General features: G+C 40.4%; 1 protein-coding gene and 1 pseudogene across 2 annotated transcripts; one reads left to right on the top strand and one right to left on the bottom strand.

Annotated features, from left to right (window-relative positions):
* Positions 1–1207: 1207 nt before the first annotated feature.
* On the top strand, positions 1208–5054 carry LOC146558297 (uncharacterized). Its single transcript, XM_085246562.1, has 6 exons — positions 1208–1284; positions 1572–1913; positions 2050–2334; positions 3671–3766; positions 3845–3870; positions 4490–5054. The coding sequence occupies exons 1-6, from the start codon at positions 1230–1232 to the stop codon at positions 4571–4573; spliced, it is 888 nt and encodes a 295-aa protein (XP_085102688.1). The 5' UTR covers positions 1208–1229; the 3' UTR covers positions 4574–5054.
* Positions 5055–10451: 5397 nt separating this feature from the next.
* LOC146558296 (multifunctional protein CAD-like) lies at positions 10452–19813 on the bottom strand (annotated as a pseudogene). Its single transcript, XR_014888520.1, has 11 exons — positions 18385–19813; positions 18103–18293; positions 17835–17975; positions 17656–17745; positions 16667–16928; positions 16301–16513; positions 14795–14920; positions 14553–14708; positions 14362–14463; positions 13717–13811; positions 10452–13476 (listed from the first exon to the last, which is right to left on the bottom strand). The product of XR_014888520.1 is annotated as a multifunctional protein CAD-like (transcript).
* Positions 19814–22593: the final 2780 nt, after the last annotated feature.

Raw genomic sequence — 22593 nt, 5'->3', positions numbered from 1 at the left:
GGATTGGGAGAATGTCATGTGGTCAGATGAAACCAAAGTAGAACTTTTTGGTATAAACTCAACTCGTCGTGTTTGGAGGAAGAAGAATACTGAGTTGCATCCCAAGAACACCATACCTACTGTGAAGCATGGGGGTGGAAACATCATGCTATGGGGCTGTTTTTCTGCCAAGGGGACAGGACGACTGATCCGTGTTAAGGACAGAATGAATGGGGCCATGTATCGTGAGATTTTGAGCCAAAACCTCCTTCCATCAGTGAGAACTTTGAAGATGAAACGAGGCTGGGTCTTCCAACATGACAATGATCCAAAACACACCGCCCGGGCAACAAAGGAGTGGCTCCGTAAGAAGCATTTGAAAGTCCTGGAGTGGCCTAGCCAGTCTCCAGACCTCAACCCCATAGAAAATCTGTGGCGGGAGTTGAAAGTCCGTGTTGCTCGGCGACAGCCCCAAAACATCACTGCTCTCGAGAAGATCTGCATGGAGGAATGGGCCAAAATACCAGCTACTGTGTGTGCAAACCTGGTAAAGACCTATAGTAAACGTTTGACCTCTGTTATTGCCAACAAAGGTTATGTTACAAAGTATTGAGTTGTATTTTTGTTATTGACCAAATACTTATTTTCCACCCTGATTTACGAATAAATTCTTTACAAATCCTACCATGTGGATTCATGGATTTTTTTTTTCACATTCTGTCTCTCACAGTTGAAGTGTACCTCTGGTGCAAATTACTGACCTCTGTCATCATTTTAGGTGGGGGAACGTGCACAATCGGTGGCTGACTAAATACTTTTTTGCCCCACTGTATATGTCCAGTTCTACTTTTTAACAGGTTGTTGTTTGTAAGTGCTTCTTTGTCAGTTTTACATTTATCAATAACATACTTAAAGACAGTCTGAGTATATCTGGGCCGTCCCTCCTGCTCTCCTCACACGGCTGTAAAAGAACACAACAGATTGTTCAAACTATTAAACAGGTTTTATACTGTCATATTTTCCCTCTTATACTGAACATATAAGTCATTGGTTGTTCATAATTTCCTTTTCTTCTTTTTGTTGTTCAATCTAAATAAAGAAAAAAAAGAACAAAAATAACAGAAATTGCACAAGTTATGATGAATTAGTGACACTTCACTATTCCAAGGAAACAAGTTTAAAGAGTCAACAGTTCAGAGGGTGTGACAGTCGAGATCGAGAACAAGAAAGAAGTGAGACAGAGAAGCACGATGGATGAATTCAGATGGATTCAAATGTTTTTATGTCTGATGATTCAGATTGCAGGTAAGAATACAGGAAACATTTTAAACAGAAGTAAAACTAAGTTTTGACTCTAGTGATCAAACCTTACTAATAAGGTTTGATCACTAGAATAATCATTAACCTTTACAGGTTAGCGATTATTACAATGAATAACCTTTACAGCAAATAAGAGAGCTGAGCATGCTCTGTTGTTTTAGAGGAGCATGGGACATATTTATAAACTTGTGTCTGAAATGATCTTCAGTCTGACTGTAAAAACTTCTGTATTCTAATTTATTTTTTATATTTCTCTTCAATCTTCTCAACAGTATCTGTAAATGAAACATCGATTTTTATGAAAGTTGGAGATGACGTCACTCTACTTTGTCTAAATGTGATAAATGAGCAGAATAACTGTGATGGGACTACGTGGATCTTTACTTCAACAAACAAACCAAGAACAGTAGAGCTGATCACACTTGGACAGATTGGTGAAGAAGCCAAAACTCAATCAGACAGACTGAGTGTTACAGTGAACTGTTCTCTGCTTATAAAGAAGCTCACAGTCGAGGATGTTGGTCTTTATTACTGTCAACAATACAAAGTCAAAGAAACACCATCTCAACACACTCTGGTTCATCAGTCTTTTGTTCATGTCGCTGTTATTACCTGTGAGTATTTACATCAAAATGTTTTCAGCTCAAACTGTCTTAATAGCATTGATTAGGATAATTTTTTCTGATTTACTCTGTTTTTCTCTCCTTATAGTTCTTTTTTTTCCCATTTTTCTCTCATTATATTCACCAGTGACTGAACATAAGGACATTGATAAGGGGACGCTAAACTGCTCTGTGCTGACACATGGAGAGTGTCATCAGACAGTGATGTGGCAAATTAAAGGTAAAGATGTAGACAAAAATAACAACCAAACAGTGACTTCACACACTGTTTGCTCCACCACGGTGTCCATTCCAGAGTCAAACTTTCTTTACTCATCAAGATATAACATACTGGCATGTGAAGTGACTGACACTAAAACAGGAAAAGTGCAGCTGTTTACCTTCACTTCTCAGCTCACAGGTGAAGAAACAGGTGAGTTTATGATCAACTGTTTAACCTCCTAAGACCCGAACTCATTCACGGCATGCATTTTTAATTTCTCTTTGATATTTGGGCATATTGGGACCTGATGAATGTAAAAACAAAGAATTACCAGATTTTTTTTTTTTTTACCTAATTTTTGTTTCTAGGAAAATGAGAGTCGCATATGAGGATTTGTTTAAAATTTTGATATAACAGTAACGGTATAATGTCCTCGTAAGTGGATATCAGGCCCTTGTAGAGCAAAATTGAGTATTTTGGTCTAAATAACCCAAAATGTGGTGTCCACATATGTGGATGCCAGGTCCTAGGAGGTTAATGTGATTAAAATCACATAAACATATATTTGACTGATTTTAAGTTTCTTTTTACCACAATGTTTTTTTTCTTATATTTATAACACAAAAACGTTTAGTTGTGTCTTTTTTTAAATTATATTATACATTTATTCAGGTGACACAAAATCAACGAAGACACCATCCAGAAAAACTGAAAGCAACACAAATTCAGAAACAACCACAACAATAATAATTCACAAGGTAGTCACCCATAAATATATTCTTTTATCATCATCAGTAATCCTTCTTTTATTCATTATTTTTCTGACACTTAATAATTTAGATTAAAATGTGCCAGACTTGATAAATGAAGAACCTAAACAAGCACTACATGAGGAGAAAAACTGAAAAAAAATATTTCATGAGGTGCAAAAACTTATGCAATCACAAACTTTCGATGTTTTTAAGTGCTTGGCATTTATCAACAAAAACAATAGCATCTGAATATTTTAAAATACTTTCAAGGGGTTAGGTAAACATTTGGATCTTTAAAAAGACCGAATTTAAAAGGAACAGAAAACTTTAAACAAATTATTTAATGTTAAGAAATAGAGAGATATTTTTAATGTGTATCTGCTCATTAGATTGTTTTATGTACTTTAATAATGAAGGCTTGTAGAGCAAGGCTACTTTTGACTCACAAACTAAGTGCTCAGCCAAACTGAAAAACAGGAAGTTTTAGTGCACAGGCATATTAATAGATAAGACACAGAAAAGAGGAATTTTGCCATATAAGCAATGTTTGAAACTGTGTGATGTGCAAAGTACAGAAATAACACCATATAAGACATATGTGGAGCTAAAACTGTTAGAGATCCTGCAACTGGCGTTTGGGCTGTGCAGAGGTCTCCCTCTTTCAGAAGATGATTGAATAAAAAGAAATATAAATGTTTTAACACACTATGAGTCAGTTTTTCTCTGTTCTATCATGGGGACAAAAGAATCGGGGTTAATATTTAATAAGTTGACATTTTTATTCTTTTTTTCAGATTCTTCTGTATCTTTGAGGTCCATTATTGTCTCTGTGGGGTTAGCAGCAACTTTAATAACTGCTGTGTCAGTCAACATATGGACAAGAACTAAAGGCAAATTTAATAATGAGAACTTTGAATGATTTAGAAATTTTATTTTAGACTGAAATTGACTTCCTTTTCTCATTTTAGGGAACACGACCAAGATGGATAAAACAGTAAGTAAAAAAAACATAGTAATCCAACATAAAAGTCAAAAGTCCTAAAGGTTGTTTTATGACATTTGTTATTTACTAATAGCTGTAGTTCATGATGTTCATGAGATTATTATAAATTTCTTGAGTTAAATGTGGTACAGCAGAGGATTCACAAGTTGTGTTTCCTTATATTTAAAACTAGAGGGTTGTTGGTTAGAACGCCAGTGAATCTGCATGTGAGAGTTCATTTTGGGAAAGTTATTGATGCTCTCTTCTCCTTATAAATTTTTACTAAAGCTATATTTATCTCACAGCTGTGGTAGAATAGTTAAGCTGGACCCAGCAGCTGACAAACTTAAAGCAGACCGGCAGGTGGCAGAGCAAAAGAAGTTAAAATAGATATGACAACTAAACAAACACGGCTGCACAGCGGTAACAAAAACTCAAAAACACAGACACAAATGAGACATGACAAACTAACCAACAAAATAAAACAAGAAGTAACCTGATGAAAAGCCAACTGAAAATAAGACATGCAGACAGACAAATAAAAAACCAGAGACAATACAGAAGCTATTAAAATGCACTTGTCTTAACTCGCATTACGAAATGTTTTATTTTGTTTGTTTGTGTCCCACAGATACATTATGATCAAGATGAAGATGATGTTACAATTAACTATGAAAACATCGGGGTTTCTGCTGCTTCAGTCAGATTCAACTGATCAACTTGGCTTTTATATTACCAGTATCATCTCATCCAGTTTTATAGATTAAATAGTATAAAATAGAGAAGTTTATTCAATGTAAGTCGTTCCCATTAAGTTGATTCAGCTCATCTGCGTGTTTTGCTTTCAGTGGGTGAAATGTGTCATCATTCATCCTTCTTTACTCTTCTTCAGTCACTCAGATATTTGACGAAACATGTTCCCCTCAAACCGCTATGATCTGATTGAGCATGTATCAAGATCATATACATAGTTGTTTTGTGTTTCAATATTCTGATTATGGATTTATATTATGGATATTCAGGTCTTGAACTTGTATGAGTTTTATTACATCCTGTTCAGACCTTAGAGAGATAATCCCATACAGTTTATGACAAAATTTAATCCGAAGTGATTGATGGCCCTAATCACGACCTTTTGACCTCCCCCCCCTCCCCCCCGGAAGTGTGTAATGAGCGTGACGAATCGCATTCGGAGAAGGGGGGGGTGAACCCCGGAAGCGCGCCATCTGTTGCTAAGCGTGTCGAATTGCATCCTGAGAAGGGAGGGGGGAAACCTCCGGAAGAGCGCCATCTGTTGTTGGGGAAAAAAAGTTTTTAGAGGGAGGGTCTGCAGCAGGGGAGGAGAATAAAAAGCAGAGAGGAGGAGTCCGTCACAATTTCTAAGTCACAGACACACAGGATGGATTTCCTTCTGCAGCCCAGCAGCGCTCCTGTGTCCGATGAGATCTGCTCTCCCAAAGAAGAAGGCTTTGAATATGACATATTCAAATACAGCATATTTACTATGGAAGGCCTCGATCCTACCGGAAATACTCCGGAAGTGTCTAGTCATTTTCAGACCTGATGCGTCATGTTCCCTAAGCACAGCGGTGATGCAGCAGATGATTCTGTGATGTATAGAGAGACAGAGCGGCAGCTAGTTTTCCGCAAACTCATAGTCTGAATTCTGTTTCAATATTATGACAATTTTCTCTGTTTTTTTTTACAATAGCGGGTGTAATTTTACTTTCTTAAGCTGCACCGGCGTTTGTAATGGAAATAAAGAGTGACTTCCTGTAGAGATTTCAATAGTATTTTATTTTCCTATAATACAGACGCTGTAAAAAACCTTTAAGATACACCATAGCTTGTGATGAAAAGAAGAACTTTCTATCCGCTTGTAACCTACAGGCTGCCTATGTGTAAAAAACGAATAAATATCCCTTAGTGAATACTACTTTTCCTTTTGAGAGACTGAAAAACAAACCATAATTGCAGCGACAGGCGATCTTGTTTCACACACACACACACACACACACACACACACACACACCGCGGGTACTTTTACAATGGGTTTTCTCAATAGATAGAAAATGATGACGTTGAGGAGTCAACAGCCGATATTATCATTGCTTGTAACCCGGTAAATAATTTCGTACATCTCCTCCCCTAAAATAAGCCTTAGCGGAAAAAAAAGCTCATATTCGAATAAGTTTATTAAAGCACCCCCCTCTGTGGGAAAGAGTCAACCATGAGGCGAGTTTTGTCAACAGCAATTGTCCATTTGGTAAAACAAATATCCGTCTCAAAGTCGTATTTTACCGTTGCAGAATGTGGAAAACAGACGGCGTTCGCAAGAAGGCACACACACACACACACACACACACACACACACACACACACACACACACACACACACACACCGCGGGCCAAGGAGGAGTTTTTTTCTTCAATACTTTAACAATAAGTTTTCTCAATAGATAGAAAATGATGACGCTGAGGAGTCAACATCCGATATTATCATTGCTTGTAACCCGGTAAATAATTTCGTACATCTCCCCATAAAACAAGTCTTAGTGGAAAAAAGCTCATATTCGAATAAGTTTATTCCCCTCTGTGGGAAAGAGTTTTTTTCTCAGAGTCAACCATGAGGCGAGTTTTGTCAACAGCAAGAACAACTGTTGCCCATAAAGTAAAACAAATATCCGCCTCTAAGTCGTATTTTACCGTTGCAGAATGTGGAAAACAGACAGCCCTCACAGGAGGCACCCAGGGGCCCACCTCACACACCATAGTTAAAATATTTAAATTTCAACTAAATTTGTAGTAATGATCGGATTTCCTCACTTATCTACACCACACTCCTTGTCCTTGATTTCTTATCGTTTCTTATCGTTCCTCTGTCCCTTAATAGAAACCACATATATAGAAACTATCCTCCCTTTCAGTTGTCTTTTGCACTTCCATATCGCAAAGCAGTTACTGTAGGTTATTTTCTGCTTATGCATTAATGTAATTAATTAACTTATTTATCCTTAAGTAAGGTAATGACTTGAGTTCTAATGCTTTTTGTCTCTTGAGTTAGCTGTCAATGTGGGATTTTTTTCCCCTTTTGTCCAGTTAAAGCTGCCTTTCATTCTTCAACACAGCTTAAACTCTAATAGGTAAGCTTTCTTGTAATTTCTTAGTTCTGCAGTCTTCTTGAAAGACATCCGAGACTCTTCTTTGGATGCTGGCTGCCTTTTGTTTTGTTTTCTGTCAAGATGATCCCACACTGCTTCGATTATCTTGAGGTTCGAACCCTGGAGAGATCAATCCATGACTGATGCGTTGTTTCATCCAGGCATACTTTGACTACATTGGCAGTATGTTTGCGATCATTGTCGTACTGAAAAATGAAGTTGAAGCCAATCAGACACTACGTGGTATTACATGGTCGATCAAAATCTGGTGGAACTTTTCTACATTCATAATTTGATTAATTTGGATAAGAGCTCCAACAACACTGGCTGAAATCCAGCCTCAAAGCACGGTAGAGTATCCACGCTGTGTTAAAGACGGCTATAGACATTCACTGTTGTATCTCTCTTCGGACCTCTTCCATGCATATTTCAAATTTGGATTCATTACTCCATAAGACATATTACAGCTGATTTCTTTTTCCAGTCAATTTCTTGTGTAATTTGGCACACCTCAGCCTTATTTTTCTCTGTTCTCCTTCCTTAAGAATGGCTTATTAACAGCCACCCTTCCAACTCAGATAACTTTTGATGAGGTTTCATGAAATGTTTACAGCACTTGAGTTACTCGCCACGGCCATCCTAAATGCTAAAAACACTAAACTTTAATTCTAAATTACGTAATTAACGTTAACCAGAAAAAACAAGCCAAAGTCGAAATGTTGCTGAGCTGACCTGTGGTATGCTATGTCTTCTAAAGCACGTATAATGTAAACAGAACTGGTCTTTGCACAGAAGCCTGTGGAGCTTCATAATTAACCTCAGTGTGTGAAGAGGACTCTCCATTTAATAATAGCTGTAATAAAATGTTCTGGCCGACGGTGTTAAACGCTGCACTTGGGTCTAGCAGGGAAGATTTCAACTTTTCAATATGAATGAAGGCTGAAAACCGATTAGATTAATGTCTGATGATCTTTTCTGTGCTTCTTCAAGTTTGTAACACCAAACATATTAAAGGATGATGTAAGGCTCACAGGAAGAGTTTAATTAGACACACATTTACTATTTTTCTTTATACTCTTTCTTTCTTGACATGTTTAATATGATTACTATCAGAGGAAAAAATGAACCTTGTGTAGTCTAAAAACTTTTTTATTTAATCAAACTGTAATGTTGTTGAACTCTGACGGACGTGTCTTTTAATCTTGTCAACAAATCCTTAATCATCTAAATCTGCCATTTATCATCTTGTAAAATGTTCCCTCTGCTTCTGTTGCACATCTCCCCGGACACTCTCTGCTTCACCTGTCCTGTGCAGGTGGTCCAACCCCTGCCTGCCTCCTTAAACTGGGGTGTTTAAATCTCTTTACCTCTGTGAACTTCACACAAAGTTTGTGGTAACAAAATCAAACTGACGAGGATCTCGTTTGAAAAACACACACACTCACGAGACAAAATAAAAACAGACTGCTCAAAGCAAAAGCAGAGCCCTCACAGCTGGTAGTACAAACACAGTGACAACATGCGTATCAGATACCCTCAGTGCCAAAAGCATAAATATGAAAAAAATGTGATCACCAAGAATATCCTAAAAATGGCGTTGAGGTGGGTGTTACAGTAAAGAAAAAAAAAAGTAGCCAAATTTTCATCGGAAAATGTTGAATTTTAGTAAAAACAATGCTCTGTAGTTTGATACTGTCGTTACAGACAAAGCAGATGTTTAAAGCCTTTGGACGCACATTTGAAACGCACTCATTCTCCTTATCAGCTGGAAACATTAAAGCCGTAAAATGACTTTTTCAAACGGATAAAAACTATTGAACAGCAGCAATGTTGAGCCTGTTCCAAAATTTGAATGTACATGTGTTGAAGGTGCGGGTCTTGTTGAATTATTAAACATACTTTCTTTAATTTTTCGAGCCACAAAAACAACAACTTTTAATTTTCTTCTGCTTGAGTCTCGGCCTCGGGTAGCTCTACTTATCATTGCTCAGTCAGTTGTCTGTTTGTGCTACTTTTTTTCAAGGAGCAGTGGATTATTGGTAAGGGTGACTTTATGTGTTTAGCTACTTAAGTGGAAGTACTGTGGAAAGTTTTACCTTACATACATAGATCTACCAGTACAGCTTCTGAGGTAACTGTTTACAAAATGTTATAATCTATTCAAAGGTTCTTTGCAATTTTACATTGATAAACATTATCCTTAACACATTTGGCCCACATAAAGTGCTATGGCCATCACACGGTCATTTAGAATTGTTTAAATAACTCGTGTCTTAAGTCCTTCCATCAAACAGAAAATTAAAAAAAAAAAAAACATGGTTCACTTTTACATCACAAAATGTTAGAAATATAAGCCGTTCATAACAACCTGAAAGGTTGGGAGTTTAAAATGCAAACCGATGGAAGCAGAAGTAGAAGACTATAATGTCTCAGAGCACACGGTGTCTATTAATGTGTAGACATGTATAAATAAGAGCTTAATAAAGATGCTTAATTTCTTAAGAAATAAACAGGTGGAGTGATCTTTATCAAAAGTGGATGTTGCATCTGTGGCTAAACCCCTGTACCCAAAAAAACTTTAAAAATCTACTGTGTGTGAGGCTGTGTAAGTAAAGCTTGCCCTTCACACCTGCGTGTAATAAACCATTTGTTGGGGGTTGTGGATTTGGCACCTCAGCATTGTGAAAGTGGGGAAACATGTTTCTGGCTGTGCATAAGATTTCTGCTTACAACTTACAATCTCAGTTCTAAATGAAATTCAGATGTTTTTTTAAGTATGGCTAATGTATTAATTGACTTCTAAGGCGCACACACACACACACACACACACACACACACACACACAAGAACAACACAGAGAAGAAGAAGAGGGGGTCGTTTTACTACACATCATAAAAACGCAATCATTCATCTTCCAACTGTATATTTCTGTTCTGGCTTTAGAATCATTGGTTGTTTACTGAGCCGTACTTTGGGAGTCATACTGTTGTGATACTGAGGAGAAAAGGGTAAGGTTTGATAGACTAAACCCTTACACACATAACTTGAAAAACCTAAAGAGTGTGTGAGACTGCTAGCTGTGTTGTTCAGCATTAAACTCATCTACAAATGTGTTAGTAAAGAGCGACTTGTACTTCTGTCCCATTAAGCAACGGTTTAACAAATTTCACTGCAAACTATAAAAGGAATCTGGATTTAAATAGAACATAGTAGTGATGGATTAAGTGCAGGAAACACTTGTATAAGGTGTCTATTGAACAAATCTCCTTCAGCGTTCAAAATGACCAAAGTGAGGCCTACAGGCGTTTCTCTCGGTTGGTTGTGTTCAGGGAAAAAGCAGCTAAATACACTGAGACTGCTCCCCATTGTTAGTGAGTTAACTCTGGATATCTGTAGGTTTTGTCAAACTTGGAGTGAACAAAAGCAGAAAAACAGTAAAAGATGCAGACAGTGAAAGTCTGGTTTATTTCATGAACACAATGAAACATTTTACAGTCCACAGAGCAAAGTAGCATACATGATAAATAGATACTGTCACGGCGAGAGAGATGAGCCGTGTGGAAAATAAAGGAGGATCCAAAAGCAGGCACTTGTAAAGGGGTGAGGGTGGTTTATTAAATATGAAATAAATATAGACAAACAGCAAATGGAGCACGAACTAAACTACAGAGCACAAACCTGGACAAGAATGAGAACGAGCAGAGGAGAATGACGATGGACAGCAGGGAGACCACACGGGAGAGACATGGTGGATACACAGACAGACCAGCAACTACAATGACAGAGGACACGACTTAAATACACAGAGAAACACAGGGGAATTACACACAGGTGGTGGACACAGCTGGGAATAATCAACAAGACGAGACAGAGGTAAAACTGAACACACTCACATGAGACGCAGACCTTCACAATAAAACAGGAACAAGAAACCATCACACTAAGACGCAGACTCGACATAGAGAGACAGACAGAAAATGACACATGGAACCTGAACTAAACTAACGTGAGACACAACCCAAGAACAAATCCTTAAACATGAATAAACAGAAACATAGAATTCAAATGATTATAATAACAATAAACACAGAATGCTGGGTCGAACCGACCCAGAACCGTGACAGATACACATAACACGGACAGTGAGAAGTAAAACTCGTCGTCTTACCACATGTTATATTCTGTAAACTTAAAACAAACCACAGAAATTAGAGTTTAGTGTTTTAAAGTCATTATTAAAAACATGAGTCAACATTACTGAAGTGACACTTTAACGATTCTTCATATCACCGTGTTTATGATGATAAAACATGTTCTCTCATTAGTAGTTGTCTGCGCTGTCACTTGTCATGAATATGTCCTGAGCCAGGGTTCCTCTTCAATTATCATTGATAGGACGCACAAAAGATTTGTTGCATTATCCCCATAAACAACATGCTTTTATAGAAATCATTGTGACACAAATATTTAGATTCTTGCTTCACAATGTGCACGAACTCAAAATCTTTAGCTTCATATTTATAAAGTATCGCAAAGAATACATTTATACCATTGTATGAGCCACACACACACACACACACACACACACACACACACACACACACACACACACACACACACACACACACACACACACAGAGAGAGAGGGGGGATATCATTAATACAAAGGTTTGGAGCTGTTTTTGGATTTTCACTTGTTGTTGGCTTTAATATGAACAGTCACATAAAATTCATTCCAGTTTTTTTTTGCTTTTGCTTCAATTAAGATGTTTCTTTAAATCTACAACAGCTTCCTTTTCAAAAAAGTTTACTGACATAGTAAGGAAGTAGCTAGGGACCTCAGTAAGTATGAGCAACAATAGCTTAGGGACAGTTTCTCCAATAAAGAGGATTTCAACATCTGTTCGTCAAAAAGTGCCGTATTAAAAACAATTCAGCAGACCCTCAGAGTGCGGATACAAACTGTTTTCAGCTGTAGAGGTAGAGGTACGCTTCATGTACTTATCAACATACAGTTTAGCTGAGTGGATTAGAGTGCATTGGTGCTTGGGCCTCTTTTATTTAGCACGGTTATACCATTGTGAATTTAGCTATATAAATATACTCTAGAGTCTATCATATGTTTGACATGCAACTAAAAATTAGAAAATATATATTTTTTAAATCAGTAACTTTGCAAATTTAGAGGAAATGTTTTCGGACAACATATGTGTCACATTTTAAACAGGGTTTGAATAATCAGCACTGACATACAGACATTTATGCCCTGGGTATAACAGACATGCTTACCTTGTGAAAGGCCCTTTGATTTCTTGGAGCAGAGAAACACTCTGCATTGTTGCTTTTCTCTATTGTATAAGCAGCGCCTGACTGTCAGAAACGCTCTGTGTGGGTAGCAAAGTCGGCTCCAACGCAAGTTAAAACGAGACTCAAGTTAAAACGATATACCTTGCGGCAGTTGTGAAGTGCTGAGGAAAATACTGTGTGTCTGATGGGGTGTTTTTATATAGGTGGAGCTACTTTCAGTTGATCTCTGAGATGTAGAGATAAAAGAGCACGATGTAAAGAAGAAAGGTGGAAAGCCTTTGGAGACTCTGTTGGACACGGTTTCTGTTGGCCTCTGACATGATAAGATAATGGAAGTAACCATTTGTGAAGAAACACCTTTGGGCTGGGATGCTCTTGATAAGGGAGCCTATTTTGTTGCTTCATGACTTCTTTTGCAGACTGTTGGGAGCCTAGCTGCAACACCCTCTGTCTAACTGTTACAGAGTGTGGCTAGGTGTGAATATGTTTTTTAGAAGTATCACAGTTTATTTCTAAAAGAATACATGTTGTTTGTGGTGCTCTATTTAAAAACTATTAACCTGTGAAACTATTAGAAAAGTGAAATCTTCCTAAACTAGCTAAATTAAATGCTGTGTGGGAATACACGGTTTTTAGAAGTATCACTGTTTATTTCTAAAGGGATACCTGTTATTTGCGGCCCTCTGTTTGAAAACTATTTGCTCCTAAATAGCACTAAAAAAAGCAAAATGCTCCTAACTAGTTAAAATACCCCTAAAGTAGTTAAATTACATCATCTATGTCTAAATAACAGAACTCTGAGACCTATACAATCCTTTAAAAAGAGTTTAATTAAAACACATAATGGTTTCATTAAATAATACGCTATTAAACACATGTGAACTCATATGACCCCTGGACCCACATGCATGTGCAAAAAGTCCGTTCTCGCGCATGTGCACACGCACATGGACGCGGAGGGGGATAGGGGAGGGGGGAAACAGAAGGGGGGGGGGGGGGGGCAAAAAAGCTATAGGTATATTACTACTGACAAAGAAGCAGCACACTGAGTTATCGGCCCAGTACGGTGGCCAGCAGGGCCATTCGGATGTACATGCCATTCTCCGCCTGACGGAAATATGCCGCCCTCGGGTCTGTGTCCACCTCCACACTGAGAGAAATAAAGAGAAACAGATCATTAGTCCACTTAATCAACACAATAGCAAATAATGTAAGGTGGGTTAAAATAAAATTCAGTTCAAATTTAAGTTTGTTAAAAGAAATCGTACTGAAATTAGACATTGTACACAAAACGTTACATTTCTGCAGCCCATTTAAGGGCTCAAGCAACATTTAAACAACACAGCTGGAACTGATATTGTTGTCAGACATTTGACTGAGCGCGTCTCACCTGATTTCATTGACTCTGGGCAGCGGGTGCATCACCACCATCTTCTGTTTGGCTCCAGTCATGATGTGAGGAGTGAGGACGAACTGACCAAAACACTGAGAGAAACAACAGAGTCACAGTTAAAGATCAAAAATACTCTAATCTTATTTTACTGCAAATACTCCGGGATCATCCATTCACATGAGACCTGAGCTGATTGGTTCTGTCTGCACCTATGAATGCTTAGCTAAAGGGTTCCACTTCCATATTTCCCCACACGCTTACATCTGTAGAGGGGTGAGGGAACGCCTTCTTTCTCGCATATCTTCTTGTTTTCTTAAGACAATTCTATTTAATAGTTTTGCCTCTAGAAATATTTCATTTGGAAAGAACTTTGTGACGAATAACTGAACAAATCAGCTGCTTTCCACTAAAGATGAACTCCAAATGCAGACAAACCCCAGCTTCACCAGATGGAGTCAGTGGAGTTTGCAGTGCAGAATAGTGGATTAGGGAAAATGTCACCATGAGACCAACTGAACGATATCAAAAACGATTACCGGGCCAGCATGAGGCAGGAAGCACCAGGCCTAACTACAGATGCGCTGTGAGTATATGCAAGTATCTGTGTCACAAAATAAAACCCGTCGGTGAAATGAAACTTACGGCTTTGTACTCCTCCTCAGATGCAAACCTCTCCTTCTGGATCCTCGTCATGTAGAGGACGTCGGTGTCAGGCAGAGCCTCCTCGATGCTGTCAAACTCCTCCTGCAAACAAACATGTTTTTTAAATTAGCAGTTTTTAGTACATATTTGTGAAAACTCCTCTTTGCTGTGTAACCATGTTTAGTCCTCACCTGTTTGATGCCCTTTGAGGCCACGTAGCTGACGATCTCTGCTGGCATGTGGAGGTTTTTGGGAGCCACGTAACGCAGAGTGATGCGGTACTGGGTCAGCAGTTTGGCGAGGGAATGAACCGTTCGGCCATGTTTCAGATGTCCAACCATCGTTATCTGACAGACGCCACAGTTTTAACATGTTTTCATGTAAAGTTTTATTCTGGCTGAAGATTAAATTAAAAAGGAATCATGTCGCTCACCGTCATGCCGTTGACCGTTCCCAGCTCCTCTCTGATGGTGAAGACGTCCAACAGGGCCTGAGTGGGATGCTCCCCGACACCGTCGCCAGCATTGATCAGCGGCTTACGGCACTGACGGGACGCGCTCTGAGAATTGATTTGATTTTGATTTTATTGATTAGCATTCAAATTCAAATCTCAGTGAAAACAGTGAAAAAAAAACAAACAAAAAAAAAAAACAGTGAAAACAGAACAAAAATCTACCATAAAGAAAGAAAGCATGAGACAAGGCTAATCAAAAGGTATTGGCTGAAGCATTTGCTTATTACGCCAACCCTTTTCACAAAATATCTTTTTGTATGCAGCTCCTGTACACAGGGCTTGAAGAAAATAATAAAACAAAGCAAAAACCAAACAAACAAAAAAAAAAAAACCAAAGAAAAAAAAACTTTCCACCTTAGATAAGTAACTACATCAAAGCAAAAGAATCAAGAGGTTGTTTTTTTTTCTCCTTTTTGCTCTTTTCATTCTTGATTTATATATTTTTCTATTACTCTATTTTTAAACATGTTTTTAAACAAGGAAAATGAACTACACCTTTTTAAATCACTGTCATAACTATTCCACAGGTTAACTCCTCTAACAGAAACACATCTCTGCTTTATATTTGTCCTTATCTTGTTTTTTTTAAAGAAATCTGTTCCCCTTAAGTCATATTGACTCTCTCTGACTTTGAACAGCTTCTGAGTACTGGGGCAAAGCAAGTTATTTTGTGCTTTATACATTATCTGTGCCATTTTATATTCAACTAAATCATAAAATTTCAGGGTATTCAGATTAATAAACAAAATGTTAGTTGGTTCTATATAGTTTGATTGGTTTATAATTCTTATAGCTTTTTTTTGTAACTTGAAAATATGAAGAGTGTTCGTTTTATATGCATTACCCCATATCTCCAGACAGTAAGTCATATATGGAAGCAACAGAGTACAATAAAGTGTGTATAATGATTTTTTGTTCAGGACATGCTTTGTTTTATAGAGAATAGCAATGGTTTTTGACATTTTTGTTTTCACGTGGTTTATATGAGACTTCCAACTCAGCTTATCATCAATTATCACTCCAAGAAATTTATTTTCGTACACTCTTTCAATTTCAATTCCATTAACCCTTATTTTAGATACATTTTTCATTTGTCTAGTGCCAAAAATAATCAATTTTGTTTTCTTTATATTTAATGATAACTTATTTACATCAAACCAGTTTTTTAATATATTTAACTCCTTTTCCGCTGTAGTCAGAAGCTGTTCTAAGTTTTTACCTGAGCAGTACAGAGTGGTATCATCAGCAAACAATACGAAGGAGGAGTCACGTGCGTAAGATATTAAAAACTCATCTTCAAACTAAACAAGCATCAAAAAACACACAACAGGGTGCTGCTGCAGTTACTTTTATGACCAATTAGTGTTTATTTTCTTTTACGTAAAGAAAACTTTTAATAAAAAAAAGTATCCATCTAAAATCCACCTCTACAGCTCCAGGTGTTGGGTGACGCAGCACGAGGACGTCAGCGTAGCCACTCATGATCTGGACAGAGTCCGCCAGCGATTCTCCCTTCAGCGAGGAGGAAGTGGCCTCGCTGGAATGGACGACGGAGCCGCCCAAACGCTGCATGGCCGCTGCGAAGGAACTGCTGGTGCGAGTGCTGACCTCATAGAATATGGAGGCCATTACTTTACCCTGAACAGGAAGGCATGAGGAATGAGGGATTACTTTAAGGTACCTCATCATTCTATAACTTTGGTCATGTTTGATACGAACATCCACCATTGTAACAGCACATAACTGAAATTAGTGAATAGTGCAGTAACATGAGGCACGTTTAGGAGATACCTTGAGTATTTCCAGGCTTCGTTCCTTCTGAACCATCAAACGTAAAGTGTGAGCAACATTGGGAGAAACCCTCGAGGTAAAACAAAAAACTGCTGTTCCAAAGCATTCTGGGAGCTGTAATACCAGGTGGCAGGCCGGGATCAGAGGCACGGTGGATGCGGGACGGCAGCAGGTAGCGGCTTTCTCCACCAATGCGTCGTGGGCTCGCAGCTCGAGTCCGCACTCCATCCCGGGGTGGAGTTGGACGCTGACGCTCAGGAGTCTGATGGAGCAGAATTAATGTAAACAAAACACATGAAGTAATCCCCACATAGAGGAGTTCAAGAAACACTCAAAACAGTTCTAAGTACAGGCTTTAAATGTTTTTGTTTGTAATTAAACTCTGTTAGCTGTACGTTCAAATTCTGTGAACTTTTTAGATGTCATCTACGCTCATAAGAAAGAAGACCGGGGATATAAGCACCGGAAAAGAGCTTCCTCCAAACGGTGGTGTCTAAGACCTCTTTCTTAGAAATAAAGTGAGGAGCTGCTTTTCCTCCACATTTCAAAAGGAACAAGTTGATACCTGCTGTTTGCCTCCTACCAGACATTTCAGGCATGGAAGAAACACCAACTTTAATCACTGATCTGAACCTCTCGATTTTGCTTGCTGTGTCTTTTACAGCATTTTAAACTAATTACATCTAAGAAGTTCTTTTATTCAATTTGTTGAATGAAATTCTAGTGTTTTCTTTCAGTTACGTTTACTTAGCATCAACTAGCCGATATCTGCTGCTGTGTGCACGTTCTTCATGGCTATGGCTGCTAAAGAAGTGTGTTAGTGTTGGCAGATAACTTCACTCTCTTCTTAAATCTGGTCAATTTTGGCTCCAAAAATAATCATGGTGGTGGCCAAAACACCAATGTGATGTAATATTATTGTAGAGTCTTTATCTTACAACAGAAAGCATGGAAGGCAGCTGCATTATTACCGCATTCACTTTTATTACCATTGGAGTTTCTTTGACAGGTTCTGGAGGATGGGTGGAAGAAGTGGGCCAAGTCTTCACATCCTCACCGTAACCTGGAGGCACGAGCACCTGAAGGAGACAGGACACGTACTTTATTAGATCAACTACATTTATTCTCTTTGTTTTCTTGTTCAAAAGCAAAATGCACGAATGCTGACCTGGCCGTCGATGTAGGCCACCTCTCCTCGCAGGACCACGCGGCGGACTTTACCTTTCACCTTCATACCTTCGAAAGGAGTCCACTTAGACTTAGTGAACTGCATGGCCTGAGGAATAACCCACTCCTGCTCGAGGTCCACCTGAAAGACAAGTAATTGATAAATAATTAGGAACATATTTCATCAGAGTACAGATAGGCTGCTAATTACTGCATCAAAATAATGTCTCCTTAAAATGAATTCCCTTTAATTGTGTTTGTCTGTTTACCTCCACGTAGGTGTTTTCCTGAACGGGCAGGTTGAAGATCCTGCGTGGATTGTCATAAAGACGTCTGGTAATATCATCCAGAGTCAGACGTCCATCACTGACGGCGGTGAGCAGCAGAGGCAGCATTGTTTCCAGACCGGGGTAACCAGGAGGAGGACGCTCACTGTTCTTCTCGTCTACAGAGTGAGGAGCTAGCAAAACAAAACAAAAACCGTACAGTTCAGGAAGGTCGAAGACAAGTCTGTCTGCATGATCGGTGACAGAAAATGAATGCTCTCTGACCGTGGTCTGTAGCAAAGCAGTCGATAATGTCCAGATTTTCCCAGAGTGTCTCCATGTCCTCGCGTGTTCCCAGCATGGGTCGAACCTGCGCTCGACCGTCGCCGATCTGCGCCACATTGTCCTCACATAGGAAGAGGTGGTGAGGGGCGACCTCGCATGTGACCTGGATGCCCTTCTGCTTTGCAGCTCGGATTATCAGGATCTGAAAACCATTAAGAAGTATTAAAACTGTAGGAAAGAATCCAAAAAATTAAGATAAGATGCACTTTAACAGCCGAAGCACCAAACACCAAATAGCACCGAGGCTCCAACTGCTCAACCAGGTTCAAAGGTTCAGCAGCAACCAAGATGGCGGCGCGCAGACGCAGCGGCCCGGAGCTCCTACACTTTTGCACTTTTGGTGGTACTGTGTATTATTTCACACAGTCTGGGGTTACTTCAATACAACAGAGATGATCTACTACAACTAAGCCGTGGAGATCTTCAACTAACATCCGAGTATCTCATCCCCCCGGAGATCGTTAAGCAACCCCCGGGGCTACCCGCAACAGCAAGCCGCAGGAGGAGACGTTGCGAGCGGAGGCAGAAGAGAGGCAAGCGGGGAGGCCTGTGGGCACGGCTAAAGACTAGTCCGTTTAAACCACCACTCCCGATCATATTCCTCTCCAACGCCCGTTCAATCCGTTACAAACTGGATGAAATACGACTGCAGATCGCCACTCGACGGACTTTTAATAACTGTTCGTGCATGATTTTCACTGAAACCTGGCTGGACAGCGCCATTCCCGATGCGGCTATCAATCTAGCAGGCCGCACCGCCTATCGAGCCGACAGGTCTGCGGACTCGGGTAAGAAGACTGGCGGGGGGCTGTGCATCTATATTAACAACCTTTGGTGCACGAACGTCACGGTAACGGAAAAACTGTGCAGTACGGAGGTAGAACTGTTGGTGTTAAAGTGCCGTCCATTCTATCTCCCTCGGGAATTTTCTGCCGTTTACATCTGCGCTGTTTACATTCCACCAGATGCTAATGCTAAGCTAGCGTTAGCACAATTGAGCAGCAGCATCAATAACAGCCTGGTAGCACACCCGGACAGTGTCTTTATTGCGGCTGGGGATTTTAACCACGCGGACCTGAAATCTGTACTTCACAATTTCCACCGTAATGTGAAGTGTGCTACCAGAGGAGATAGAACGTTGGACCAGGTGTACACCAACATGGCGAATGCGTACAGAGCCCAGGCTTATCCCCACCTGGGTCAGACCATCTCTCCCTTCTGCTACACCCAATATACACACAAAAGATCAAGAGCACTGGGATTACAACCAAAACCGTGAGAACATGGCCGCAGGATGCTATTCCGATGCTTCAGGACTGTTTCCACTGCACAGACTGGGATGTATTCAAGGTGCAGGACACTGACAATCGTGTCGCATTGGACAGTTACACCTCCACTGTCTTGGACTACATCTGTTTCTGTGTGGACAATGTAACAACTTGGAAACGATTCCGTGTGTTCCCTAATAATCCACCCTGGATGACACACGGAGTTCAACAACTTATTCGAACAAGGAACAACGCTTTCAAATCCGGGGACCAGGAGGCATACAGTGCTGCCAGGGCCAACCTGAGAAGAGGCATCAAGACTGCCAAGCAGCAGCACAGGAGGCGTATCGAGGCCAGGTTTGAGAACAACACCCAGGTTTGAGAACAACACAAACCCAAGGCAGGTCTGGGAGGGCATCAGGGCTATCACGGACTACAAAAGAAGAACACCATCACCCTCAGCCGACAGTTCTACTCTGGCTGAGGATCTAAATCTCTTTTATGCCCGTTTTGACAGGGAGAACACCGACCCTGTCCTGTCCCCTCTCCCCTCAACCGACCCTGCTCCGGTCCTGAGCACTCATGAGCTGAGGCGTGTGTTCCGGAGCATTAACACCAGGAAGGCGGCCGGGCCGGATGGAGTGCTGGGCCGGGTGCTAAAAGACCTGGCGGACGTCTTCACCTCTATATATAACACCTCGTTGTCCTGTTCACTGGTACCATCCTGTTTCAAAGCAGCAACCATCGTTCCCATCCCAAAACAGTCAAATGTCACATGTCTGAACGATTTCAGACCTGTGGCACTCACCCCCATTCCCGCCAAATGCCTGGAGAGACTGGTCATTAAACACATCAGAGCTGCTTTTCCACCATCCCTGGACTCGCACCAGTTTGCATACAGGGAGAACCGGTCAACCGAGGATGCGATCGCCACAGTGCTGCACACATTACTGAAGCACTTGGAACACAGGAATACCTATGCACAGCTCCTCTTTGTAGACTACAGCTCGGCTTTTAATACCATCCGGCCATACAAACTACGTCCCAAACTCCACCAACTGGGACTTAACTCCTCTCTGTGCAACTGGATTGTGGACTTCCTCACTAACCGTAGACAGAGTGTCAGAGTGGGTAAGAACACCTCTTCCACCCTTGTGGTCAACACCGGTGCCCCTCAGGGGTGTGTTCTGAGCCCTCTGCTATACACTCTCTTCACCCATGACTGTATTTCCTCCTGCGCGTCCAATCTCATTGTTAAGTTTGCAGATGACACTACAGTGCTCGGACTTATATCCAACAATGATGAGACAAACTATAGGACAGAGGTGCAACAACTAGAGTCATGGTGCCACGACAATAACTTGGTCTTAAACACCAAAAAGACCAAGGAGATCATTGTAGATTTCCGGAAGAGGGGTCATAACAACCATCTGCCTCTCTTCATTGGCAGTGAGGCGGTGGAGAGGGTGAGCAGTTTTAAATTCTTGGGGGTAACTGTGACCGAGGACCTGTCCTGGGGCAACCATATCACCTCAGTTGTACGGAAGGCCCAACAGCGCCTCTACTACCTGAGGAGACTGCGGAGCGCACACGTTCCCAGATCTCTGATGTTGAACTTCTACAACTGTGCCATCAGCAGCGTTCTGACGTATGGATTTCTAGTGTGGTTCCCCAGCTGCACCAAGACCGATCAGCAAGCACTCCAGCGGGTGGTGAAGGAAGCTGGCAGAATTATTGGAACAAGTCTGCCAGAGATCAGTAATATCTTCCCCACTCGCTGTCTGAGGAGGGTGCACAGTATCCTGCGGGACCAACATCACCCTGCGCGCCACCTTTTCCATCTGCTGCCCTCAGGGAGAAGGTACAGGTCTATACAGGCCAGAACATCCAGACTGGCCAACAGCCTGTATCCACAGGCTGTGAGGCTCCTGAACTCTCTGCCCCCCTCTCACGGACAATAACCATATCCAACTTCTTAATAGCAATGAACTGGTCTGCATTGGTGCATCATATCTTTATTCTCTTCCCCCTCCTGCCCCCCCCTCTTTCTTAAATAGATAACTATCATATCTGATATCATATCTCACAGTACAATAATATTGAATGGGTTGCATTGTTGTATTTTGTCATGTTTCTCAGGTCTTTGTCTGAATTTCTATGAACATTATTGCTAAGGATTGTCTTATTGCATTGGAGTCACACTGGGTTAAATATGTACACTTGGGTTTTAAGGGGTATTTATTATTTTCTTCTTTTTTTGGGGTTGTATGGAAGCCCCAAACGCAATTTCATTGTTCTTGACAATGACAATAAATAAATAAATACTAAATACTCAACCAGACCACCGACAGGTCTTGCACGCCACAGCCGCTCTATCACATGACGCATGCTGCTCCGACGTGCTAAGGTTATGAGCTGAGTTACGCCATGTCGCAAGTTTTGTTAAATGATTTTGTGATATTTAATGGATCTGATTACATTTTTTATTTCTCTTCGATATCCGATCCAGTAATTTAGGTCAGTGTCGGACCGATGCGTAATATCGGATCGGTCCATCTCTAATTCGTGGTAATCAGTGAAATTCGTATTGCAGACAACTTGGTGTGGTCCACCAAACTCCAGTAACTGGAGCAATCTGCTAGCAACCAAAGCGAGCACAAGAAGGTTTTCGGTGCAGTGCTATGTTTGTGACCAGTTTCACCTAGCAACATCCAAGTGGTTAAGGAACCCACATTTGTCACTAACAACTGGAGGTTGCCAGGGGATCACCAACCGGTCTCTAGTGTGATTGCGGTGTCAGTGATTAAACATCGGCAACAAAAAGTGAAATAACATCCCACAGACAGCCTGTCAAGTGCTGACTTCCCTGTGCCAAATATTT

Source organism: Mchenga conophoros, linkage group LG15 (genome assembly GCF_057382185.1).
Source record: "Mchenga conophoros isolate Kocher_MC1m ecotype Shallow Benthic linkage group LG15, M_conophoros_male_GT1.1, whole genome shotgun sequence".
Lineage (NCBI taxonomy): Eukaryota > Metazoa > Chordata > Actinopteri > Cichliformes > Cichlidae > Mchenga > Mchenga conophoros.
The sequence above is the reverse complement of the archived record's forward strand: the minus strand, read 5'-3'. Positions and strand labels throughout refer to the sequence as shown.